This window comes from Chiloscyllium punctatum, chromosome 22 (genome assembly GCF_047496795.1).
Source record: "Chiloscyllium punctatum isolate Juve2018m chromosome 22, sChiPun1.3, whole genome shotgun sequence".
In the NCBI taxonomy this organism is placed as follows: domain Eukaryota; kingdom Metazoa; phylum Chordata; class Chondrichthyes; order Orectolobiformes; family Hemiscylliidae; genus Chiloscyllium; species Chiloscyllium punctatum.
In genome coordinates this window covers 39,345,553-39,373,058 of record NC_092760.1, presented here as the reverse complement: position 1 = coordinate 39,373,058, position 27,506 = coordinate 39,345,553, and the positions used below count along the sequence as shown (strand labels likewise).

At 42.5% G+C, this 27,506-nt stretch overlaps 1 protein-coding gene across 1 annotated transcript in view; it reads left to right on the top strand.

Moving 5' to 3' along the window:
* Positions 1-27,506, top strand: part of LOC140493533 (tetraspanin-32-like) — a 78,053-nt gene that overhangs the window by 6,592 nt on the left and 43,955 nt on the right. Inside the window, exons 2-3 of the mRNA XM_072592073.1 lie at positions 1,664-1,778; positions 19,472-19,569. Coding sequence (XP_072448174.1) covers positions 1,664-1,778; positions 19,472-19,569 — 213 coding nt within the window. The remainder of the gene's footprint in view (positions 1-1,663; positions 1,779-19,471; positions 19,570-27,506) is intronic.

The window sequence follows — 27,506 nt, the reverse complement described above, 5'->3', positions numbered from 1 at the left end:
CGATCCTTGTGGCACTCCACTGGTCACAGGCCTCCAGTCTGAAAAACAACACTCCACCACCACCCTCTGTATTCTACCTTTGAGCCAGTTCTGTATCCAAATGGCTAGTTCTCTCTGTATTTCATGAGATCTAACCTTGCTAATCAGTCTCCCATGGGGAACTTTGTCGAACGCCTTACTGAAGTCCATATAGATCACATCTACTGCTCTGCCCTCACCAATCTTCTTTGTTACTTCTTCAAAAAACTCAAGTTTGTGAGACATGATTTCCCATGCACAAAGCCATGTTGATTATCCCTAATCAGTCCTTGTCTTTCCAAATACATGTACATCCTGTCCCTCAGGATTCCCTCCAACAACTTGCCCACCATTGAGGTCAGGCTCACCAGTCTATAGTTCCCTGGCTTGTCTTTAATGCCCTTCTTAAACAGTGGCACCATGTTTGCCAACCTCCAGTCTTCCGGCACCTCACCTGTGACTATCGATGATACAAATCTCTCAGCAAGAGGCCCAGCAATCACTTCTCTAGCTTCCCACAGAGTTCTTGGGTACACCTGATCAGGTCCTGGGGATTTATCCACCTTTAACCATTTCAAGACATCCAGCACTTCCTCCTCTGTAATCTGGACATTTTGCAAGATGTCACCATGTATTTCCCTGCAGTCTATATCTTCCATATCCTTTTCCACAGTAAATACTAATGAAAAATATTCATTTAGTATCTCCCCCATTTTGTGTGGCTCCAGACAAAGGCCGCCTTGCTGATCTTTGAGGGGGAAAGTGAGATCAGAGCTTAAAAATGTGTTGCTGGAAAAGCGCAGCAGGTCAGGCAGCATCAAAGGAGAAGGAGAGAAGGGCTTATGCCCGAAATGTCGATTCTCCTTCTCCTTTGATGCTGCCTGACCTGCTGATCTTTGAGGGGCCCTACTCTCTCCCTAGTTACCCTTTGGATTCTCCTTAATTCTATTTGCCAAAGCTATCTCATGTCCCCTTTCTGCCCTCCTGATTTCCCTCTTAAGTATACTCCTACTTCCTTTATACACTTTTAAGGATTCACTCGATCTATCCTGTCTATACCTGACATATGCTTCCTTCTTTTTCTTAACCAAATCCTTAATTTCTTTAGTCATCCAGCATTCCCTATACCTATCAGCCTTCCCTTTCACCCTGACAGGAATATACTTTCTCTGGGTTCTTGTTATCTCATTTCTGAAGGTTTCCTATTTTCCAGTCGTCCCTTTACCTGCGAATGTATGTCTCCAATCAGCTTTAGAAAGTTCTTGCCTAATACCATCAAAAATAGGTTAAAAAATAGTTCTGAGAATCCTTGCTTTGTGAATAGATTAATTAGAGTTCATCAAATACAGATGATGCTGTCTATGAAATGATTGGATTTGATATTCTGACTGGCTTTTCCTTGTTCAAATAAGTTACAATACAAATGTAGGATATGAGTAGGTTGCTTGGTGCACGCAAAATGGTTGCAACAAAGAATTAGTGCCTCCAGAGAAGCAGTGTTAGAGAAAGTCAGAGTGGAGGAAGGAAAAAACAAGTCTAAATGAATTGTTCAAATTATTATCATTGCTGTGTTGTAATGAGCAGTTTAACTTAGTTCAGAGTTTTGCATTTCATTACCTTCTGTTTTGTTTATATTTTACACTAGCTCCTTGGAGTTGCAGTTGCTGCAGTGACCTTGTCGATATCCTTCAGTGATGAGTTTGTTGTTATCTGCAATATCATAATTGAAACCAACCGATACACTAGATTTCATGAACTTGGTGAGTTAACTTGGAGACAGTTTAAAAACGGACTCTTTTCCCCTATGAGCAAAGCACCTTTTTCAATTGTGATGATTGCACAGACTGGAATTTTCACCTCACTGATGTGGCGTGAGCAATGGTGAGAAGGTTGGGAAAATACAGACAGAATGAAAAATAAATCAGAATGTCAACATCAAGAGAAAGTTTTGCAATTTTCCCCTTACGGGTTAAATTGTAAATTCAAAATCTTGCCATTAGAGTGTCAGCTACCTTATTTCCACGCACCTGGCAACTCATTGTTAGCCCCGTTCACATTATTTATATGCCACTTATAATTCTCCTCTCCTTCCCCAAAATACTAGGCAGCACAATTTCCCAACATGTAAATCAGGGTCGTATCTGGCCTCCCATTCTTGCTTGTCCTGGCCATCGTCTGGATGTGTCTTCTCCGATGGCATGGTGGCTCAGTGGTTAGCACAGCTGCCTCACATGCCAGGGACCCAGGTCCGATTCTAGCATCGGGGGACTGTCTGTGTGGAGTTTGCACATTCTCCCCATGTCTGTGTGGGTTTCCTCCGGGTGCTCTGGTTTCCTCCCACAGTCAAAGATGTGCAAGTTAGGCTGTACTAAATTGCCCATAGTGTTAGGTGCATTAGTCAGAGGGAAATGGGTCTGGGTGGGTTACTCTTTGGAGGGTCGGTGTGGACTTGTTGGGCCGAAGGGCCTGGTTCCACACTGTAGGGAATCTAATCGAAAAGAAACCTCCCCCTCTGTGTTCTGTGGTTGCCATCCTCCTCAGCCTTCCTCCATACAACTCGGCACTGGCAAACCAGCAGCCTCACTACATCATCATGCTGGTTCTCAGACCATCTCAATACTTTATTCTGGGACAACTAGGACTTGCACACTTCTGCAAGGTCACGTTGCAAGCAGGGACTCATATGAATCCCGTGCATCTATACAGGATACATCTTTTGGCTCTTGGTTTGCTCTCTTAGTGCTCGCTCATGGCTTCCAGCCTCTGTTTACTTCACATTGCTTTGCTGCTGCATGCTGATTGACATCAGCACAGACTTACAGGCTTCTAGCCTCTGTGTGGGTCATTTATATTTTTAGTGCACAGGGTTGTCAGTGCTCAGTCAAAGGCAGCAGTCTCTATGACTTATGTTGCTTTTTTAATGCAAAAGGAGAGGCAGATGGTTTTTTATGTGGAGACCACTGAATAGCCAATGTGTGGACACGTCACTCTATAGCGCCATGTTAAGTCAATGTTATAACTGCAGCATGTGTGAGCAGCTTACATGACAAAAACACACTGCATGTGCTACAACCAACTGGCCATGTATGAAGTTCAACAGGCAACAGTATTTGATGATGGAGGGATCGAGTCAGTCAGGAGGTACACTGCAGTTAGTCAAAGGATGCATTCAATTCTATTCCAGGGGTTATCCACAGTTATCAGATGCTTGGTCCAACCAGAGTCTGGGGATCTGTGTCCTTGCAGTCAGGGTTAAACCACTGGCAGTCCTGCAGGTCAAGTGCAGTCAGTCTAGGGATTATAGGTAGATCTGTTGGGGTCCGTTGAGTACTGGACACATATGATGTATCTTCCCCAAATAGCTGTTAAGATGTGCCAGTGATGTGTTTATCAGATTGTGATGCCTGAACTGGAATGGTGGTGAGGTGTCCCCAGTGAATGAGTAGGAAGTGCAGAGGACTGGAGTGGTTAGTAGTTGGGGAGGAGACAGGTGGTGAAAGCTGTTGAGTGGACATAATGCATGCAATACTGACAGTTGTTGTCTATGAGCATCAGTGAGATGCTTGTGCAATGACAGTGAATGGTATCCCTGAAAGTAGAGTTTCTCAAGAGAAACTGGTGGCAACTTACTTGTCAAGAACACTGTAGATAGTGACCTTTTTCCTGCACTACTGGAAGTCCATTCGGATTCGGGACACAGTATTGACCCAGGCTGCTGTTTGGGTTCAGGCTGACGTTTTCTGCTAATGTGGCTTTCAAAGTTGGTCTGCAGGAGAAAGCATGCATTTCCATTCCACCACCCATCCACCAGCAGCTGCCAGTCCTGGTCTGTAAAGCGGCTGTGAGCTTTCCTTTCCTTTGGGTGACAATGATCAATAATCACAGTGTAGGAGCCAATTTCTAGTGCACAGTGTCTGATGTGGTACACAGCTGGGTGTTAAACATGGCACCAGTGGCATGAATGTCAGAAGATCCTGGCAGTGGTGAACATTTCTGCTTCTCCTGCCATGCGATTTCCCCAGAAAAGTGCCCAAGTATGGGTTCCAAATTAATGAGATGAAGAATGGAAGACTGCATATGGAAAATTTTCTGAGCCGTGGTGGACTGGGCACCAAGACTCTCACTTGATAAACCACTTAACTGCAAATGGGAAAGTTCTGCCCACTGACTGCTAATGTGTCACGGTTCAATGACAGGACTATATAAAAACCAGAATTCATTTAAAATACTGAGAGAGCAATAACATTAGTTTCCTGATCCACTTAATTATTCATTCTTAGCCAAAGCTAAATTAAAATCAATTTAAAAAGTTATGATCTTTAATGAGGTTTGTTTGAACTGACTAGTCAATGTCCAAAAATAATCACGATGCTAGGAATCTCTAAATTTGAACACATTGGGAAATTATGGACTTTCAACTTTTGGAAAACTGAAGTCTGAATTCTACAATTTCGGCTAAATAGAAGTTAGATATTGTCTTTCATAATAGGACCCAAGTTCAAGTCTCATTCATAGCCATGGAATGAAAAATTTCTACCTCTAGGGTTCCCACATAAAATATATAGCAGTTTGCATTTGTGTAGTGCCTTTAGCAAAAACATCCTAAAAGCTTCATGGATGCATTATTGGATTAAAAAATCAACACACAGCCAATGGAGGAAATATTAGGAAAGGTGAATGAAGGTTTTGTTGAATATTGGGTTTTAACAGGAAGTCTTAAATGAGGAGATATAGTTTGGAAAAGTTGAAGGAGCAAATTCTAGAGCAGTACAAGAATGGCCACCAATGCTGAACAAAGTAAAATGGTGGATGTTGAAACTGGACAAAGGCAGCTAACCCAGAGGGATGTAACTTGGGGAAGATTACAGAGATACATACCTAGAGATGGTAAAAGGACTAAGGTAATGAAGATTATGGTTTAAAATTTAAATTGTTTGGTGACAGGGAGCTAGTATAATCAGAATGAGTTGATGATTTATTGGGAGGACCTGGTGTGGGAAAGGGAGCAGGAGTTATGAATTTGATGGAGTTGAAGTTGATGAAAAGTGAGTTATTGGAGAGAACCAGGATAGTAAAATAGCCATTTCTGAACGGGAGTAATTTATATATATAAAACACTATGTCCTGTGAGACAGTGTAGAAGGAGCTTTATTCTGAAATTACCTGCAGTATAGCTAGTCTTAATGAGGTAAGGTTGAAGTAGGGGAAATATTTCAGTTTTCTTGCAGTTCCTTGGTGACAATCAACCTCCTCTCCCATCCCTCCTCACCCTTACACCTCTTTTGAATATTATTATGCTAAAATAGTAGCAATGCATTATTTCTGGACAGGAAGACTTTGGAGTGGGAACATAGCTTAAAAAGTCAGCTGATCAAAAAAAGTTCAAAGTTTGTTTAGTTGGAGGTGTTTTGCATTCATCTCAGGAAATTAGTCTGTGGCATTGAATGGTAAAGCTCACAGATAGTTCCTGGCCCTGTTCAGCAGGACAGACTCCACAAAACAGGATTTTAAAAATCTCCATTTATCATGTCACAGACTAAAATATCTTTAAAAAATCTATGTCCTGACAATATCTTTTCATCATGACTTCTTAATTTAATCAACTGTCAAATTATTGACCCAGTTAGAAGCAACAAAAAAATTAAGCAAACCTCAGCCTGGTGGTTTTTGTTCACCAGATAAGTGTTTCTATTCAACTAAACCCTATCAGTCACAACAATTCCCCTGGGTGCAGTGAGCCAAGTGCAGGCTGCCTTCAATGTACTTGGAAGTGGTACAGTCAATCCTAGATTCAGCTAGTTGTGGCATCGTACCTGCATAAAATACATTTATAATTCTATAGAAGTTCTATCAGTTCTAATTGTCACAGAAGCATTCTCCTCATCTTGTACAAAATAAATGTGCCAGGAACCAGAAAAATATGGAATTACAGAAGCAAAACACTTCCTTCACTTAAAGAGTAGTGAGCCTGTGGAATTCTTTGATACAAAAAGTGGTTGAAACCAAGACATTGAATATTTTCAAGGAGATAGATATAGTTCTTACGGTGAAAGGGGTCAAAGGATATGAAGGGATAAAGAAAGAAACTGGATAAAATAGGATGGAATTCGTCAGGTTGCTCAGTTTGTATGCTGTTGTATAACTATGATCTTTCCTTGTGTGTCCATCAGATGCACAGAAAAGAGAAAGCAGAAACAGGGTACTGAGCTGGAAAATCAGCCATGATCATATTGAATGGCAGAACAGGCTTGATTGGCCGAATGAACTACTCCTGTTCCTATTTTTCATGTTTCAATATAATCTATAACCTCTGGATCATAGAGACATAGAGATGTACAGCACGGAAACAGACCCATCAGTCCAACTCGTCCATGCCAACCAGATATCCCAACCTAATTTAGTCCCATTTGCCAGCACTTGGCCCATATCCCTCTACACTTTTCCTATTCATATACCCATTCAGATGCCTTTTAAATGTTGCAATTGTACCAGCCTCCATCACTTCCTCTGGTAGCTCATTACATATACATACCACCGTCTGCATGAAAAAGTTGCCCCTTAGGTCCCTTTTAAATTTTTTCCCTCTGACCCTAAACCTATGCCCTCTACTTCTGGACTCCCCCATCCCAAGGAAAAGACATTGTCTATTTATCCTATCCATGCCCCTGATGATTTTATAAACCTCTATAAGGTCACCCCTCAGCTTCTGATGCTTCCAGCCTAGTCAGCCTCTCCCTATAGCTCAAATCCTTCAACCTTGGCAATATCTTTGTAAATCTTTTCTGAACTCTTTCAAGTTTCACAACATCCTTTCGAAAGGAAGGAGACCAGAAACGCAATGTTCCAACAGTGACCTAACCAATGTCCTGTACAACCGTACGTGACTTCCCAACTCATATACTCAGTGTTCTGACCAATAATGGAAAGCGTACCAAACGCCTTCTTCACTATCCTATCTACCTGTGACTCTACTTTCAAGGAAGTATGAACTTGCGCTCCAAGGTTTCTTTTTTGAGAAACACTCCCTCGGGCCTTACCAATAAGCTCTGATGTGCTTTTCCAAAATGCAACACCTTGCATTTATCTAAATTAAACACCATCTGCCGCTCCTCAGCCCATTGGCCCATGGGGTCACGATCCTGTTGTAATCTGAGGTAACCTTTTTCACTGTCCGCTACACCTCCAATTTTGGTGTTATCTGCAAACTTACTAACAATACCTCCTATGTTCACATCCAAATCATTTATATAAATGATGAAAAGTAATGGACCCAGCACCGATCCTTGTGTCACTCCACTGATCACAGGCCCCAAGGCTGAAAAGCAACCCTCCACCGCCACTGTCTGTATTCTACCTTTGAGTTAGTCCTGTATCCAAATTGCTGGTTGTTAACTCACTCGCCAGATAGACTTTTATTTAATTCACCCTATCAAAACTTCTCATGATATTGAAAATATTTATTAAGTTATCTCTGAATCTTCTCTATTTCAAGAAGAACAGACCTAACACTCCTAAACTTCTCCTGGGCACTGAAGTGCCTTATTTGGAACAATCCTGATAAACCTCTGCTGTGCTCTTTCAAAGGCCTTTTTATCTTTCCTGAAGAATGATGCTCCCCATCACCTTGCCATGCCACCTTGGGGATTTTTCATATGGATAGCAAGGTCTCTGTTCATCTGCGCTTAACAAAATTGTGCCTTCTGTAAGATCTCATCTTTCCATGTCAGGCCTTCTGAAGTACATCGTTTCACACACTCCAATGTGAATTCCATACGATATATTTCTGCCCATTTTGCCATCTTGAAATCCAGAACAATCTTCCAATTTTGTGAAGTTTAAAAGTAAGGGGTTGCATCATTTAAGACAGATATGAAAAGCTTTCTGCATAGAAAGTCATGAGAGTTTTGAATTCTCATCATCAAAAGCAATGGAAACAAAGTCTTTGATTGATTTAAGGTTCTCTGCTGAGAAGTGAGGCAGAGTGTGACCATGAGAAGGCAGGAATTCAGGGTAATTCAATCAGCCATGATCTCATTGAATGATGGGCATGCTTGTGGATCAGAGTGACCTCCTCCAGCTCCTGATTTATATGTTCTTTTGCAGCCCATTCCATCCTGTGTAACAGGATTACACTTTACAGTCATGAAACTCTTTCACAATCAGTCTGCTGTGTATGATTTTTATACAGCATTGCATGTTATTGTTGATAGTGTAGAATGGAACATTTTACTTTGTTTAATTTTTTCTCTCTGCACACTCAGACTGTTCAATAAATATCTCATGGCTGGGAGTGTTCAATGCATTATCTGAGGGCCCCTCTCTCTCTGTTATCTCCCAGTGACCATGCCATGTGTAGTTGCTGATATCAGCAACTGACACCTCGACAAGAAAAATCACCCTGCTTTTTTTTTTGCTTCAAGTCAGTAGTACTGGTAACTCTGGAAGATAGTTGAGAAATTTGGGGCTGTATGTGTGTGTGTCCTGAGCTGTTTATTCCTGTCTCACTGAACAGTGAAGCCCTCTTTGTTGACTGCAAAAGTAGGACGGTCACTTTGAGGTGCAATTAACTTGTTTTACTGTGATGTGTAGTGAAGGACTTAGCAATGTAAAGTGGGAAAGTGCCAAAGCCATTGGGAGCTACATTACATAGCCTTTGAAAACATGCGGCACGATCATAATCAAATTAACCACAGCCAATGATTGAAATACAGACAGTATACAATGTTTATGCTGTTTGCTCATTATCATCATTTTTTATGAAGCCAGTTTTCATTATTCATTGGCTGTATGCGTTAGGAGGGGTTCCAAATTTGCAACATTCTAACAATGCTTGAAGCTAACCAGAATAGGTCTGAAATAACTGCACAGAGGCCGACATCCTGTCACCAAGTCACCGTTTATTTACATGTTCATAGTACTCTGGCTCAGAATCATTCTCTGAATTGAGGAGATTCTGAATGCCGTGCAATGTTCGCTAATTGCCCCAGGTTAACAACCCTGATCAAGGATCTCATTGTCAACGAGGTCCACTCAGTTTCAAGAGTGAGAACCCCAGTTTTTGACAGACCTTCTGACTGTTGGGCCAGCTATGTTTTGCTCCTGTCCTGTTTGTGAGGTAGCAGCTTTAATGTCATCTGTGTTTGTTCAGAACTGTATCACCTACCTGAACTTTGTATGTCATAGGCTCTAATCTCGTGTTGGCTTCATCTCATACCCATGCAGGGCCATTTCCATGGTTCTGGCACCAAACATTATCCCCTGAAGTAAAGTGTTTCTCTCGTTTCGAGGAGCATTGGCACTCTTGCTGTGTATGGCAAAAAATGCTGACAGTTTTTCAATCGTCATCCTGGAGTCTATTGATTGAATTCTATGCAAGCTTGAATGGGCATCCACAATGACCAGTACCATTGCGCCCATGAAAAACCAGCACAGTGGATGTGTAACTGAGTCCAGTGTTAACCCAACCATTCCCATGATGCGCCTGCGGTGGCAATTCTTGTCCTTGTTGGCAATCTGGGCACCGTCCCATCAACGCAGCTACGTAGGAAACAAGTCTTGGCCACCAAACATAACTTTTTGCCAACATCTTCATTTTGGAAATCCCTGAATGATCCTGGTGGAGTTCAGCCAGTATCTGGTGGTGGCCTTTACTGGGGACAATTATTCTCACTCCCCATAATAATAGGCCACCATCCTCACAACGCGCAGCCCTCAAATCCCTCTGCTCCAATCCCAACCTCACCATCAAGCCAGCGGATAAAGGGGGCGCAGTGGTAGTCTGGCGCACTGACCTCTACACTGCTGAAGCCAAACGCCAACTCGAGGACACATCTTCCTACTGCTCCCTCGACCATGACCCCACCCCCCCATCACCAAACCATCATCTCCCAGACCATACAGAACCTCATCACCTCAGGAGATCTCCCACCCACAGCTTCCAACCTCATAGTCCGGGAACCCCGCACTGCCCGGTTCTACCTCCCTCCCAAGATCCACAAGCCTGACCACCCTGGCCGACCCATTGTCTCAGCATGCTCCTGCCCCACTGAACTCATCTCTACCTACCTTGACACTGTCCTATCCCCCCTAGTCCAGGAACTCCCCACATACGTTCGAGACACCACCCACGCCCTCCACCTCCTCCAAGACTTCCGTTTCCCTGGCCCCCAACGCCTTATCTTCACCATGGATATCCAATCCCTCTACACCTCCATTCGCCATGACCAGGGCCTCCAAGCCCTCCATTTTTTCCTCTCCAGACGTCCCCAACAGTACCCTTCCACTGACACTCTCATTCGTTTGGCCGAACTGGTCCTCACCCTTAACAATTTCTCCTTTGAATCCTCCCACTTCCTCCAGACCAAAGGTGTAGCCATGGGCACACGTATGGGCCCCAGCTATGCCTGTCTCTTTGTTGGCTATGTAGAACAGTTGATCTTCCGTAATTACACCGGCACCACTCCCCACCTCTTCCTCCGCTACATTGATGACTGCATTGGCGCCACCTCGCGCTCCCATGAGGAGGTTGAGCAATTCATCAACTTCACCAACACATTCCACCCTGACCTTAAATTTACCTGGACTATCTCGGACACCTCGCTCCCCTTCCTGGACCTCTCCATCTCCATTAGTGACGACCGACTTGACACTGACATTTTTTACAAACCCACTGACTCACACAGCTACCTGGATTACACCTCTTCCCACCCTACCTCTTGCAAAAATGCCTTCCCGTATTCCCAATTCCTCCGCCTCCGCCGTATCTGCTCCCAGGAGGACACGTTCCACCATAGGACACACCAGATGGCCTCCTTCTTTAGAGACCGCAATTTCCCTTCCCACGTGGTTAAAGATGCCCTCCAACGCATCTCGTCCACATCCCGCACCTCCGCCCTCAGACCCCACCCCTCCAACCGTAACAAGGACAGAACGCCCCTGGTGCTCACCTTCCACCCTACAAACCTTCGCATCAACCAAATCATCCGCCGACATTTCCGCCACCTCCAAAAAGATCCCACCACCAGGGATATATTTCCCTCCCCACCCCTTTCCGCCTTCCGCAAAGACCGTTCCCTCCGTGACTACCTGGTCAGGTCCACACCCCCCTACGACCCACCCTCCCATTCGGGCACTTTCCCCTGCCACCGCAGGAACTGTAAAACCTGTGCCCACACCTCCTCCCTCACCTCTATCCAAGGCCCTAAAGGAGCCTTCCACATCCATCAAAGTTTCACCTGCACATCCACCAATATCATTTATTGTTTCCGTTGCTCCCAATGTGGTCTCCTCTACATTGGGGAGACTGGGCGCCTCCTAGCAGAGCGCTTTAGGGAACATCTCCGAGACACCCGCACCAATCAACCAAACCGCCCCGTGGCCCAACATTTCAACTCCCCCTCCCACTCTGCCGAGGACATGGAGGTCCTGGGCCTCCTTCACCGCCGCTCCCTCACCACCCGACGCCTGGAGGAAGAACGCCTCATCTTCCGCCTCGGAACACTTCAACCCCAGGGCATCAATGTGGACTTCAACAGCTTCCTCATTTCCCCTTCCCCCACCTCATCCTAGTTTCAAACTTGCAGCTCAGTTCCTGTCTCCTTGACTTGTCCGACCTGCCTATCTTCTTTTCCACCTATCCACTCCACCCTCTCCTCCTTGACCTCCTTCATCTCCTCCCCCACTCACCCATTGTACTCTATGCTACTCTCTCCCCACCCCCACCCTCCTCTAGCTTATCTCTCCATGCTTCAGGCTCACTGCCTTTATTCCTGATGAAGGGCTTTTGCTGCTCGTTGGATGCTGCCTGAACTGCTGTGCTCTTCCAGCACCACTAATCCAGTATTTGATTTTCAGCATCTGCAGTCATTGTTTTTACCATCCTCTATGGTGACAAGATTCTGAATCCCCTGTTTATATTGATTATCCAGGGCTCCCTGATTGTCCCAGGTTAACAACCCCAATCAAGGATCTCAGTCAATAAGATCTACTTGGTTCCAATCACTACTAGGTCAACCTCCCACCACACACACACACAAATATGTGGAAATTTTGAATTTTTAATGGCAAAGTGAGTTTCTTAGAAGAAGACTGTGGAGGTGAACTGCATGGCAGTCTTGAGAGAGTGTGTGCGAGAGCGAGACTGTGCAATGAAATATAACGCCTAATGTACTAAAGAAAATTCAAACACACTGAACTGTGACCTCTTGTGACACAATGAAAATAAGAGGTTGACAATTTGTGTTCAACAGCAAGTCCCTTCTCTCTCTCTCTGTGTCTCTGTCTCTCACAGATACACACACCCTCAACTCCCAAATGGCAGGTACATTTGTGCTTTTCTCTTTAAGGAACACAAGAATAGGAGTGAAAAGTCAATTGCAACTCTGCTGGAATGTTCTAGTGTGACTAAACATTTTGATGTGCAGCAGCCTGTGTTTGAGCATTAGTGTGCTGTGAAGGTCACAGTTTAAGAATACCCCCAGTCACTCGTGTATTGCAGGTAAAGGGACTCCCTAACCCTGAGTGCTGCAAACTAGTAAAAGAATAACAACAGAACTACAAAAGGACACTGTCTCACCTTGAATAGTGGAACTGAATCTTGGTTAAAAGGAATCAGCACTACAGAATCTCAATCAATCTGCAAAACTAAGGATTGTGAAACTTGCTGTTCACTACCAGTATTAATGCTCACAGTAACATTCTACGCAATGGCCATAACCTTCAACTATCTACTCTTTGTGAACAGTTAAGAGGCCGATTCATTTTTTAAATGCCTGTTATTTGTGTATACTCACCTGTTAGCTCTAATATGTGTATTTGAGTGGTACATTATCAATTCTTCATGCATTTAGTAATTAACAAACTCATTGTGTTTGCCAACTCAAGAAAGCATGGATGAATTTGCTCCTTTTAAAACATAAGTTCACTTGGGTGTGGGAAAAAGGTTCCATAAGGAAGAGATTCTTTTTAAATTAACCTTGTTGCAACTAACTAAGGGGTTTCTGAATAAAGAAGGGGATCTCACCCAGGAGCTTAGCAGTCTGGAGCTATAACAAATAAGGGAACCTCACACATAGGGTCTGGTTGTAATAAGGTAGAAGCTGCATTGACATTGGGCCAGATGCTGGGAGTCACACCAGAACTGAATCTGATCTGGGAAAATAAGAATGGCATCCAAGGAAGAGGGTGGGACTTATAATTTTCTAATGTTTTAGCGAAAGAGGTTTTGGCTCCACAAGGTGCCAGACAGATCTCAAGATCCTTGTTCAAATGGCAGTGAGAACAGATAGACACGGAAAGTAATGACAGGAGTCAAGCTCTGAGGACCCAGATGCGGCATCACAAGGAATTCAGTGACCAAGGGGTCAGCTTTAGTGAATGAATCCTCGAATGACTTACCCCATCACCTCCACCACTAGCCCTAACCATTGCTGAATATACCATTAGTGAACATTAATGGTCCCAGCACTCATCCTTGTGGACCACCATTTCCCACATTCTTTGAATAAGTATCCTTTACTCCCATTCTCTGTTTTCTGACTTGGCGCCAGCTAGCATCCATGACATGCTTAGTATTGAGGTAGGCCTCACATCTAGATCTCACATCTAGCACATACTTTCAGCTGTTCAACCATGACAGCTACAAGAGCTGAACAGATTGGACAATACTCTGATCAACTTTCTGCTCTTATAGTGCAAAGCTAAGACTGAGGAACTAACTAGTGAGGAACAGATAAACATGTCCTAACTCCCATTGATTACACAGTTCTTTCCATTTGTTCATAAGATGATGGCAAGACCAGCGTTTATTTCCCAGTCCTAATTACCTTAGAGAAGATCGTGGTGAACTTCTTTTTTGAACTGCTGGTACCCATGAGGTGTAAGTGCACCCATAATGCTATTGGGAGGGAGTTGCAGGATTTTGACTCAGTGACAGTGAAAGAATGGTGAATGACTTGGAAGGGACCTTACAAGGGACGGTATTAGTGGTGTCCAATTCGGCCCTTCTAACTGGTGGAGATTGCAGGTTTGGAAGACACTACATTGCATTCTTGTAAATGGTACACCATGCTGCCATGGTGTGTTGGTGATAGAAAGAATGGAAATTTAAGTGGATATTTTGCCACTAAAATGGACTGTTTTGTCTTGCGTAGTAGTTCTTGAGTGTTTGAATTGTACCCATGCAGGCAGATGGAAAGTATTCCATCACATTCATGATTTATTCTTTGTAGATGGTGGATGGGCTTTGAAGAATCAAGATTGAGGACTCACTACATAACTTCCTACCTTGTAGCTGGGTGTTTATGTTACTAGACCCCCTTTTGGTCAGTTGTGATGCTAGGATTTTGATAATGGTAGATTTAGTGATAGTAATGCTGTTCATTGTTTGGGGGGAGTGTTGAGGGCGGTGGGGGTTTTAATTAGATTCTCTCATTGAAGATGGTCATTATCTGGCACTTTGTGTCACAAACATAACTTGCAGTTTATCATTTCCAGCCTGATTATTGCCCAAGTCTTGCTGAATGAGGACATGGACTGCTTCAATATCCGAGCAGTTAGGAAGGTGACTTAAAACTACTCAAAACTGGAAATATCTGCACTTTTGAAGAAGCAATTAAAGATAATAGGGGTAGGACACTCTCTTTTGAAGAACTCCTGCAGTGATGCCCTGGGTTAGAGGCGATGGACCTCCAACAGACAACTTTCTTTGTGCTAGCTATGACTTCAGCTCAGAGCAGCATTTTCTCTCTGATTCTTATGGGCTTTAATTTCACACAGCTTCCTTGATGCTACACTCAGGCACATGTTGCTTTCATATCAAGGGCAGCCATTTTCACCTCACCTCTGGAATTCAACTCTGTGATTCATAGGATCATTGGATAAAAGTTGTTGCAGAGACTTGAGAGGGTGATCCTGGCAGAACCCAAACTGAGCACTGGTGAACAGCATGTTTGAGTAATTGACGCTGGACACTGTTTTGCTGACAATTACATTTTTATTTGCTCATGGCATATGAGTCACTGACTTGTTCAGCATTTATTACCTGACCCTAGTTGCCTTTGAGAGGGTGGTGTAAGCTCGCTTCTTGAACCGCTGCAGGCCATGTGCTGTAGGTTGACCCACAATGCGTTATGGAGAGAGTTCCAGGATTTTGATCTGAAGGAACCCAGTAGTTCCAAATCAGGATGCTGAGTGACTTGGAGGGGAATTTTCAGGAGACTGCCATGTAGGGGCGGCATGATGGTTCAGCGGTTAGCACTGCTGCCTCACAGCACCAGGGTCCCAGGTTCGATTCCAGCCTCGGGTGACTGGCTGTGTGGAGTTTACACATTCTCCCCGTGTCTGCATGGGTTTCCTCCGGGTGCTCTGGTTTCCTCCCACAGTCCAAAGATATGCAAGTCAGATGAATTGGCCATGCTAAATTGCCCATAGTGTTAGGTGCATTAGTCTGAGGAAAACATGTCTGGGTGGGTTTCTCTTTGGAGGGTCGGTGTGGACTGGTTGGGTCGAAGGGCCTGTTTCCACACTGTAGGGAATCTAATCTGCTGCCCTTATCATTCTGGATGATGGCAGTTGTGGGTTTAGAGCATGCTGTCCAAGGAGCCTTGGTGAATTTCAGTGCTGTATCTTAGAGATAGTACACACTGTTTGCTGCTACCACTGAGCTTCAGTGATGGATCGAATGAATCTTTGAGGATATGCTACCAATCAAATGGGCTGCTTTGTCCTGGTGTCAAGCTTCTTCAGTGTTTTTGGAGCTCTACTTATCCAGGCAATAGAAGATTAGTCCATCACACTCCTGACTTATGCCTTGTAGATGATGGACAGGCTCTTGGGAATGAAGAGTTGAAAATGTGGTGCTGGAAAAACACAGCAGGTCAGGCAGCATCCGAGGAGCAAGAGAATCGATGTATCGGGCATAAGCCCTTCTTCATTCCTGAAGAAGGGCTTATGCCCGATACATCGATTCTCTTGCTCCTCGGATGCTGCCTGGCCTGCTGTGTTTTTCCAGCACCACATTTTTCAACTTGGGAATGAAGAAGTGACTTACTCACCGCAGTATTCTTAGCCTCTGACCTGCTCTTCTAGCTCCTTGGATCAACCCCTCCAGATGTTGCTAGTGGGAGATTCAGTGATGGTAATGTAATTGTTAAGGGGTGGTGGTTAGATTGTCCGGAGATAGTTACTGCATGGCATTTGTGTGGCATGAATATTCCTTGCAACTTTTCAACCCAAGCCTGGATATTGTCGAGATCTTGCTGCATTTGGACATCAACTGCTCCAGGATCTGAGGAGTTATAAATGGTGCTGAACATTGTGCAATCTTTGGCAAACATCCCCACTCCTGACCTTATGATGGAAGGAAGTTCATTGATGAAGCAGTTGAAGATAGATGGACCTAGGACTCTACCTTGAGGAAGTCCTGAATAAATGTCCTACAACTGAAACAACTGACCTCCAACAACCATAGCTGCCTCCCTTACTTCTAATAGCAGAGAGCTTTGATCTGATCTGTCGGTTATGTGATGTTCTCTATAACATGTTGCTTGCACTGTTTAACATGTTTGTAGTTTTCTGTTGTAGCTTCATTGGATCATTGGTAGATGTGCCTGATGTTGCTCCTTTAATGCTCTCCTACGCTCCTAATTGAACCATGCATGCTCCCCTGATAATGCTTGTGAGGAATATACCACATGAAGTCATGGATTTACTCATCACAGTGTTGTGCTCCAGATAATTGGGAAGTTTGGCAGAAATCCTGCATTCAATGTTGTGGTTCTGTTTGCTGAGCTGGGAATTTGTCTTGCAAACGTTTCGTCCCCTGTCTAGGTGACATCCTCAGTGCTTGGGAGCCTCTTGTGAAGCGCTTCTGTGCTGTTTCCTCCGGCATTTATAGTGGCCTGTCTCTGCCGCTTCCGGTTGTCAGTTCCAGCTGTCCGCTGTAGTGGCCGGTATATTGGGTCCAGGTCGATGTGTTTGTTGATTGAATCTGTGGCTGAGTGCCATGTCTCTAGGAATTCCCTGGCTGTTCTCTGTTTGGCTTGCCCTATAATGGTAGTGTTGTCCCAGTCGAATTCATGTTGCTTGTCATCTGTGTGTGTGGCTACTAAGGATAGCTGGTCGTGTCATTTCGTGGCTAGTTGGTATTCATGGATACAGATCGTTAGCTGTCTTCCTGTTTGTCCTATGTAGTGTTTTGTGCAGTCCTTGCATGGGATTTTGTACACTACACCTAGATAGGGGACAAAACGTTTGCAAGACAAATTCCCAGCTCAGCGAACAGAACCACAACAACGAGCACCCGAGCTACAAATCTTCTCCCAAACTCTGAACCTGCATTCAATGTCAAGGGAGGAGCCTGGAACTAACTCTGCTTTGAGCATTGTGCTGGGCTTCCAACTCATCCTCTTCCAGCAAGGAAATGGTGACCAGCTCCTGCAACATATTTGCAGATCCCATCATAGTGCAGATTCTGATGGCCAATGTCTGAGCTCCCGTGGCAGTTGAAGCACAAGACCCTTCCCAGTATCAAGGTGTTGGTCAGACTGAGGTCCCGCTTTTACACACTGCCTGTGCTGGGGGAGTTTATCGCAGAGCACAGAGTGGGTCACATTTTGGGCAAATGGCTGGTTTGATGCTAAATTTCCATGCTCATTAAGAATGATTACTTGTCGGAAATGATGGAAGTTGCTGACCCCCTCTGGAACTGTATACAAAAGATAATTAGCACCTTCAAGGGTTGAGGTGGGGTGGCAGTCACCAGGAAGTTTCTGTGGAAACATCATATAGGAAAGCAAGACGCATGTTGCTTTCAGAAAGATGTACGTGGATTGTGCTGTAATAAAGTGGACTATCGGAAACGAAGTAACATCTTAAATTTTAAGACAAAAGTATAGATCAGGATGCGGCGATCCCATGAGAATTCTGGGTGAGCTGGCCTCCTCTTCTTTTTCCCTGAATGACAGCCAGGCTCTGTGTTTCCAAGTGACATGAGGGAAGCAGGAACCAGAGATACCTCCAGTGAGAAACAGGCACTCATCTGCTCTCTGTTGCCGATGTTGCTTTCAGTTGACCCATGTATAATCTGATAGAAACAGTGCTGGGTAGACCAGTTGCCTCACAGCTAACTAGAGAAATGGTTCCCAAACTGTGGGTTGAGACACCATTTGGAACTGCAATCACATCCTCCTGCAAGAACAACAAGGCCCAGGCAGTGTATTGCATGTCTGCTCATTGCTGTTGTCTTGATCTCTCTCTCTCTCTCTCTCTCTCTCTGTCTCTGGACAGTCATGCCTCATACCAACAGTATACAGAAGATTGATGCACGAGTCATTGATTATCTTCCTGTTTCTCTCATCTTTCTCTCACTGAATTTATCAAATGGATCAGATCTTGGCATGAGTGGCCTGGTCCCTGAGATATACGTTGTTCTTAAAACCATTTTTAAGAAGTTATATGCAGGGCATTCTTTAATTTGAGAGTTCCTGTTCCTTGGCCCCTTTTGGAATCCACTGTGCATTAAGATAGGAATCTGGATTAACAAACAGGCTGATTTAAAAAAAGAACTGGAGCCTGAGGATGAGTCAGTCTTTAATTGGGCAGGCCGAAGGGGTTTGTGCAGGGAGTAGCTTTCCTTATTATTACATGAAGTTGTCTGTAAGGAGATGGTGTCAAATACAGAGATTCCCTCCTAGCCGTGTGAGTTAGTGAGAGGTTAGTATTGGGATAATGATTGTTTAGAGTGTGAGGTTGGGACAGAGAAAGGTTTGACTAAATCTAAAGCTACGATCGCAGGGTAACATGGAGAACTTCCTGAAACCTAAACAAGTATATAAAAGAATAACATTTGCTTTACAAAGTCCTTCATAATTACATTTTTAAATGAATATAAGTCAATGATTTGCAAACTTTAATATTAAGAAACTGAATGTAACCATGTTGCTGTTTTTTTGTTGGCATCTGTGATCATATTAATTATATAGAATCAAAATGGGTCACATTGGAAAATAGTTTGGGAAGCACTGCCAAAGTGGTTTCTCACTACTTTATCTAGAGATTGGCTCAACACTCTTTCTGCCGGCCTTTCTCTATTACATGCAAAATACAATATATTTTGCTCACCATCTGTGGTCACTTTGGGTCAGATTGTCAATATGTGCTAACAGGGACCATTTCATTTATTTTATGCCGAATACTCAAGACTTTTAGTAATGGATTTATATTGTCAAGCCACTTCCATATAGGACCCTTACCAGGCAGTAAACAGGAATTGTTTCATCTTGTTGTGTTTAGCTGCATTTATATTCCAGTCCCAAATATTGAAGGTCAATATTTTACCCATGCCTGACCCTATATTTCGTCAATTGATAAAAGGCAGTGAGGGTTTTATGAGAAGTGCAGAAATGCAGACTCCCACAGCTTTAAACCAATCGTTTTCTTCTGTCTCTCCCTACAGCTATGTACAGTGGCTTGTCTATCAGCATCTTTTTTGCTCTCCTGGGAATCGTCTGTCTGATTGGAATTGCGAAAGAGTCAAAGTACTTGTTCACTGTGGTAAGTAGCACATTGTTTGGAACATATTACATCAGAGGTTATTATTCAAGCAACAATTAGCAAATGAGTTTAAACTCACCATCAGGCAATGTTACAATGAAATGGAAGGAGTACACTGTTACCCTGAGATTCCATTATTCATGGGTCACAATATTTAATATAACGACGTCCTAATATCGTCAATCACATGTTTCCTCCATGTTAGACTAAGAATGGAAAGATCTATCTGATAAACACAAAATTATCAATTTATCACAAAATGAAACCCATTCAGTTAAGATACAGAATTAGGTAACACAATTTGTAATATTAAAATATAATTGTTTATTCCTTACACACTCTCTTCAGGTAAAAGAAAATACAGATTTCTCTCTGCAGTCATTTACTTTAAAAATACTTTCTGGTTGTTCTTGGAGACATTAATAGAAGTATGAGGTGTATCATGTTCTGAGGTTTGTTGCTATGGTGTTCTTGCACATGTGGTCAATTCACTAACCATACATGGTTGTCTCTGGGATCTTGGCAGACATAGCTTGCTCAGCAGTTACTGTATTGATAAGCTTGTTTACTCTTACAGGAGAACAATCCAGATTAACCCTGATCTCACAATTTTTTTTTCAGAAGCAGGAGACCCCAACTAGTTAGCCTTCCTCACAAGCATTTGACCGTAATTAGTCACTGATACTAGAAACACTATCCAAGCTGGTCACCGTTTAAACAGGCCCAGTAGGGGTCTACGGCAAAATAAATAATTATCATGTGATTTCCAAGAGTGCTTTGTTCAACAAAAATAGTTCAATCTCCAAAGACCATTTGATTTTTTTTCAAACCTGTCCCGATATCCACAGAATCTGAAACAATCCAATTCATGACTAGAATGCAAGACTAAGGGCCCATACCTGAAACCCAACCTTCCTCAAAGAAGACATGATGTGGGGATGCTGGTGTTGGAATGGAGTGGACAAAGTCGAAGTCATATAACACCCGTTTATAGTCCACAGACTTATTTAAAATCACAAGTTTACGGAGCACTACTCCTTCATCTGGTGAAGTGATTCTTTCTCCACATTAATTAGTTTGTAGAGTTTTTGATTACTTGCTACCTTGATTAGACCTCGTCATGGGACTCTAGTACCTACTCATGTTATTTCAGCCATTTGGTTTGTCTCTTACATTATCTTATTTTTTATTAATTAAGGTTGAGAGATAATTACAAATAATCAGTTCATAGGTCATCCCTTCACTTGTTATTCTGCTGTTGACACTGATTTTACCTGATGAAGGAGCAGCGCTCTGAAAGGTTGTGATTTTAAATAAACCTATTGGACTATAACGTGGTGATGTGTGACTCTGACCTATGCCCGAAACATCGATTCTCCTTCTCCTTTGATGCTGCCTGACCTGCTGCGCTTTTCCAGCAACACATTTTTAAGCTCTGATCCCCAGCATCTGCAGTCCTCACTTTTTCCACAAAGAAGGCCAATTGTTCACAAAGCAGAGACTTTGAAGGAAGCAGAGACTTTGAAGGAAGCTAACCCAACAGGGACAAACCACCACAAGTGGATAAAAATTAATACCAAACCAAGTGTAATTAGTTAATCACATCCCTCTTCTCAGTACGTTAATCCCCAGGATCTATATTCAAATTAACTTATCCAATTCCTAAATACATGTTTTCCAGCATTTGCCTAACCGATGAACAAAGCTTAAAAGTACCACTATATCCCATATGTATAACACCAAAAGAAAATTACATCTGTATTTGCGTTTTGTTTTGATTTAAAATTTTCTGATGTGAAAAGTTCAGCTAACCTGTATGCCACTTTCACCACATCCTTTCTAAACTTTGGTAAAGAAAATCAATATTAACTTCATGGAAATCAGAACCACATAGGGCAGCACAGTGGTTAGCACTGCTGCCTCACAGTGCCAGAGACCCAGGTTCAATTCCTGCCTCGGGCAATTATCTGTGTGGAGTTTGCACATTCTCCCTCTGTCTGCGTGGGTGTCCTCCGGTTTCCTCCCACAGTCTAAAGATGTGCAGGTTAGGTGAATTGGCCATGCTAAATTGCCCGTAGTGTTAAGTGTTGGGGAATGGGTGGGTTGCTCTTCGGAGGGTCGGTGTGGACTTGTTGGGCTGAAGGGCCTGTTTCTACACTGTAAGTAATCTAATCATTACAGTTAACGCTGAGTTCAAATCACAGCCAAGTGAGCTGTAGCCTGCTGGAAAATACAGAGAGTGAACTTTCTTTATTCTGAAAGTATTGTACATATTCCCTCATTATGAATAAAGCATTGGTGAAACATTGACAAAGATTTATATAAAAAGATTGAGAAACAAAAAGAAAATGTCCCTGGAAATATGGACTGTCACCTTATTGTGTAAGTTGTACTTTAATTCAATCACATACCACTAGGGAGCAGTAAAGGGCTGTTTTTCCTATTTATGCGAGTGCAAATGGAGAGCAGGAGTTTCTGTTCAGCTACATTAGTTTCTCCAGCACAGTTCACCCCAGATCATGCAAACCAGAAAATAAATGTTCAGGATAAATTGAATTTCCATGATGTTTTGTGGTAGTTTTTAAAAAAAGTTATTTTAGAAACTAGCATTGCCTAAACATTGCGCATGCCCAGAATTGAAGTCATCACCATTGGGAGTTTCAGCTGACTGTATTCATTTGAAAATATTTGAGACAGATTTAAAAATAAAATTGATTATTTTACATGCACAAACACAAATTGGTACCCTTTTAAAAAAATTAGGACTTTTAATTGACTAAATAAAATAATTGCCTTCACAATGAATAATTAGTTTGTTAAAATGCTTGTACACAGATGATGAAATGGTTTGAATCATCAGAAATAAGACAATAATAATTCTGGATGTATAATTCCAATAATCAATTAATTAGGTTCAGTTTACAGTAGAACAACTTATTTTAGTTGCACATCAGGGACTGTGCTGGTTTAAGTGTACTGCTTTGAACTTTGTCAAACTTAGCCAACTTCAGTTTACAGAGAGGTGCATATTTCAAAATCAATTGCAAAGCATTTGGGAATGTAAAGAAGCAGATGAGAACACTACAATCAATCTGGCAGATTAAAGTTTAGAAAAATACCATACATCTAGCAAGATGCAAATGGAAAAATAGATGACTTTTTTATAACCTCTTCCTTACTTTTAGATTAGATTAGATTAGATTAGATTACTTACAGTGTGGAAACAGGCCCTTCGGCCCAACAAGTCCACACCGCCCCGCCGAAGCGTACCCACCCATACCCCTACATCTACACCTAACACTACGGGCAATTTAGCATGGCCAATTCACCTGACCTGCACATCTTTGGACTGTGGGAGGAAACCGGAGCACCCGGAGGAAACCCACGCAGACACGGGGAGAACGTGCAAACTCCACACAGTCAGTCGCCTGAGGCTGCCCACTATCCTTTGTCTGCTCCTGAAGTTATTGACACTTGCTGGCTCCAGTACAAATGCTTGTTAGTTCCACATCTTCTTCAGTATTTTCATGAAGCAGTTGAAATAAGCTGTATATGAAATTTCTTTTCTTCCAGTCCAGAGTTTGCGACCTCTTGAAGAACATTACATCTTATTCTAGTCACTTGAGAATCCTGAATTGTCAGTGCTCGATATTTGGTAATCACACGCAGTTGACCAGGTTCTTAACTCCGGAATATTATTCCTTTACTTTCCCTCTCTGTCTTACTGTCCTCCATTTAGACACTAATTAAAACTGACCTCTTTGACCAATTATTGACCACCTGACTGAGGCTCTAATGTTATGCACCATTCCGTTCCTGGGAGCAGAGGCATAAAATCTGGTATTACCATACTGTCATGGGTTTGTACATGCTTGGGGATGAAGTAGTGATGACCAACTCATCCTTAGGGTGATTGAGGTTCTTAAGTGACCAATTAATGGTAATTTAAGAGCCTCCTTTGACCATCACTGGAAAATTACCTATGGTAGGGGGCACCAGGACCCGGTATGTGATATACTTGTTGCCAGCTGGAGAGCTGGATACTTCCTAAGATGCCCTATGATGAATCTTCAGTATAGACTTGCCACCAATGCTGCTTCTTCACCATCCCCCCATCCCACCACTACTCCCCCCCCCCAACCTCCGCCCCACCACCACCAACAAATATGGCTATTCCATCCTTCTGGCGAGGGTGAGTCAGTAGTCAGTTACATCAAGACAACTATTTCAACTATTTGCATTAATTTACTAACAGCAATTACAGACTTTGTTTTGGAATGGTTTCTGCTGCAATATGGAAAGGTAAAATTTCAGAAGTTATTCATTTTAGATGGTATATAAAACTGTTTGGATTACACAGCTTAAAAACCTGTGATGTAACATTTTCACTGATTCAAAACAAAGTTGCATGCGTCAGATCCAGTGTACAGGATATCCTGCATAAATCTGGTCAGATGCACATGCCCGGGAAAAATCCTGGACTGACTGTTAAGTGCAGACCCATGACATCTGTTCTTTGGGGCTCTCTGTAAGCCTAACAATGACCACTGCTTGTGGGGACACTCAAAGGTCAAGAGAGCTACTAGTTAGTTGATTGGCCACAGATCTCAGTAGTGTGACTTCCTCCCTGCTTAAGATGGAAGTCCAGCCCTGAGCTACCTGACAGCCTAATGGCCTTTAACTGATTGCAGATTTCCTGGTCAAGTGCTTCTCAGCAGAGGTTCCCTCAGTATAAAATTCTGACCTGAATCACTCGATGGCTAGGTGTCATATTTTGTTTTATAATGTTTCTGTGAAGTGCTTCTGGAGGCCTTGTTATGTTAAAGGCTCTATATAAACAGAATTGTTGTTGAACATATATCATCTGCATTGCTTATATTGCTTAAAATCTTGAATAACCAAATGAGGTCTTGCTTCAGCAATTTTTTTTTCCCCAGATGAAAACATTTCTTAATTTCATTCTGCAGCATGGAAATTGCTGGGTTAAGCCTAGGACTTAACGGAGGATCACTTGATGTGATTTTCTGAACACTCTAGTAAAGCCCTTATTTTACAGTTTCCTGGAATCGCATTAAAGCTTGCCTCTTAACATGCACATCAGGCAAAAATAAACAGAGTAGGTGCATCAATAATATGGCCCATCAACTCTGTACTGCAATAAAGATCCATTTAAAAAACTGGAATAATGCAGACAGTCTGGAGCTTCTGTTTACTAAGCAATATTGCCGAAACAGAGAGAAGCCTGGTTTACTGACCAGGTGATGCAAAAGGAGAGCGAGAGAATAAATGGAATTTACGTCTCCACATGGCCCCTCCACCAATACCATAGGTATCAGAGCATATAACTAAAAGTGTAAATGTGGTCACCAGAATTGATAGAAACAGACATATTCAAGATTTTAGGGAAAAAGATCTCAGAGCTGAACAAACCTGTTGTGCTGAGCCACTAATAGTATTCTATATAGCAAGTATCTCCCATTTTACATAATTTTTTCAAATTCCTAAAGGTTGAAAGAACCCAAACAGCTAGAGAGGCATGCTGAAATACAATACTAACATAACAAGAGTACTGAGAATGTTTGAATGGAAACTTAGAGTACACAGTATAATAGAAAAATGGATGCACATGAAAGCTGTATACTCAACAATAATTATTAAATAGGCTTCACAGCAGCAATATATGCTCTATATCACATAAGCTGTGCTCCAAGAACTTTAATGCTCCTAAACAATTATTTAGCTTGATGGACAAGGTGACTTGTTTGATTTTAGACCCTAACATCTCTCTCAAGGACGCCTTATTGGAAATCATAGACTGGTCAATAATTTCTACCTCTGCTATATTGCACACTTTTTACTTACAGGCAGAAGCCATTCTTTGAGAACTAATTATATCAAATGCAAAGCACATTTCAAGATCAGGGAAAGAGCTGACTACCTCGATAGAACTAGATGAAATTTGGTCCACACTGTCATTTACGATGGAGCATGCAGTCACTCCTGAACCAAGTGCCTTAGACCCATGGCAGTGGTCATGGGCACAGTGGGAGCAACTCTTCTGAGTAGTGTAAAGACTTTGAACTCCAAAGATAGAGGTGCTTTTTGTTTAAGATCTACCAAATGCAACAACTGTGAACAGAAAACTTGGAAATGGGATGCCTAGACCTCAAAGCTGCCCAGAGTGCCACAGGTCACAGGGCATATTGAGGGCATTGCCAGTGGCAGTGAGGTGCCTCCAAGAACAAGATTTGAAGCAACCCTCTCTCAAATGAACACCATTTCTGGCTAATCCATTATCTCTACACAAGTGTCAAACAAAGTGTCGTCAGAGTGCTGAATTTGACTCATTCAGATTCAGGAGAAAGTGAGGACTGCAGATGCTGGAGAGTCAAAATGTGTGGCGCTGGAAAAAGCACAGCAGATCAGGCAGCATCCAAGGAGAAGGAAAGTCAATGTTTTGGGCATAAACCCTTCATCAGCCCATTCATTCCAGGTTTATGCCTGAAATGTCAACTCTCCCACTCGTTCAGATCCAGATTGCAGGGAGGTCTGGGAGAATAAGATAGCCATCAGTATTAGTGAAATGTTGCAAATAATCATCGCATTTACTCTTTCCACGGGGCAAGTACTTCAAAGACATAAAATGACTAATGGCTAGTATCACACAGAGTGAACTGGCCCAAACCACAAATGGCATTGAGGAACTGTGCTGGAGTTTGTGGTTGTAAGTGTTTTTTTGAGTAGGTTATTTGTCATAATTGTTGGCAGCTTTAAAAAATGACATTGCTGTGGTACTTCTTAGCAGGTATCTTGGTTTTCTGCTGAGTATATGAGTACACAGAACCACATTCATTATGAAATGGTTACTTGCTCATTATCATTCTCACTGTCTTCCTCTGCTGTGACTTTGCTATCCTAATTTTGGGCTTCATGATGAGAAAAATGATGGAGTTATTTATGAAACCATGTACAACAACTGTTTGATAGTTACAATGTAATGCTTTAATATCCCAAACAAAAGTTCAAAAGCCATTCCAGGTGTTGCAAATGTTACGACATGGGGTAAACTCCACTGCTAATTTAAAACCAGCAATACAGAAAAGATTTATCCTGAGCAGTAATCTGTGAAAATTCAAGAGACCAAGAACTACTTAAAGTAAAAGTTAGCAATTTTATTTCTTAAAGTATAACAGAGAATGATAAACTAACAACTACTTACAACGCCTTCCTCTAACCTATCTTTTACCTTCTGCTTCTACAATACTAGTCCAATAAAACCCCCAATTAAGATTTACAAAACAAAACTTCTTATCTCAAAACCAAGCAGCTTTTGGTTCTTCTCTGTATTCATGTCTTCTTTTCTTCTACTTGGGGATTCTGCTTCACAGGTTACTGATCGATAAAGGTATCTTTAAGAGAACGATTTTTTGGGCAGTCTTTTTACATGCTGGTGGCTTGGCAGTTCTCCTCTCAACTGTTCAGATTTCCTTGGTCTTTTAGCCCAAAACATTGGATTGTGTCATTGGCTTTTAAGATTGTCAGTATACTAAATTCAAACTTGATTGGGATTTGGTATTTTCGGGGTATAATTTTAAACTGATTGGCTGAATTCAAGTTTGTTTTTGTCTCATAGCAACTCAGCCAGTTCTATCTGTTGTGAACCAAATGTTACTTTAATAAATTCTCCAACACTCTGTGTGCTTGCCAAGTCCTTCACTCTCTTAAAGGCACAGTACACTTCTGCACCTTCATAACACAAGAGCATTTTTCTTCAATTTATTTTGTCACTCGAATGTCATAAGTTAAGGCTGTAGAGGGTAGCACAGACCATTCGCCCCACCCTTGTACTCTTCGTTCCTCTTGAAATAAAAGTGGCATAATTGATTGGCTTAAAGTTGGGAAGTCAGTCAGCTTTTAGGAAATAGACTTTAGTCCAT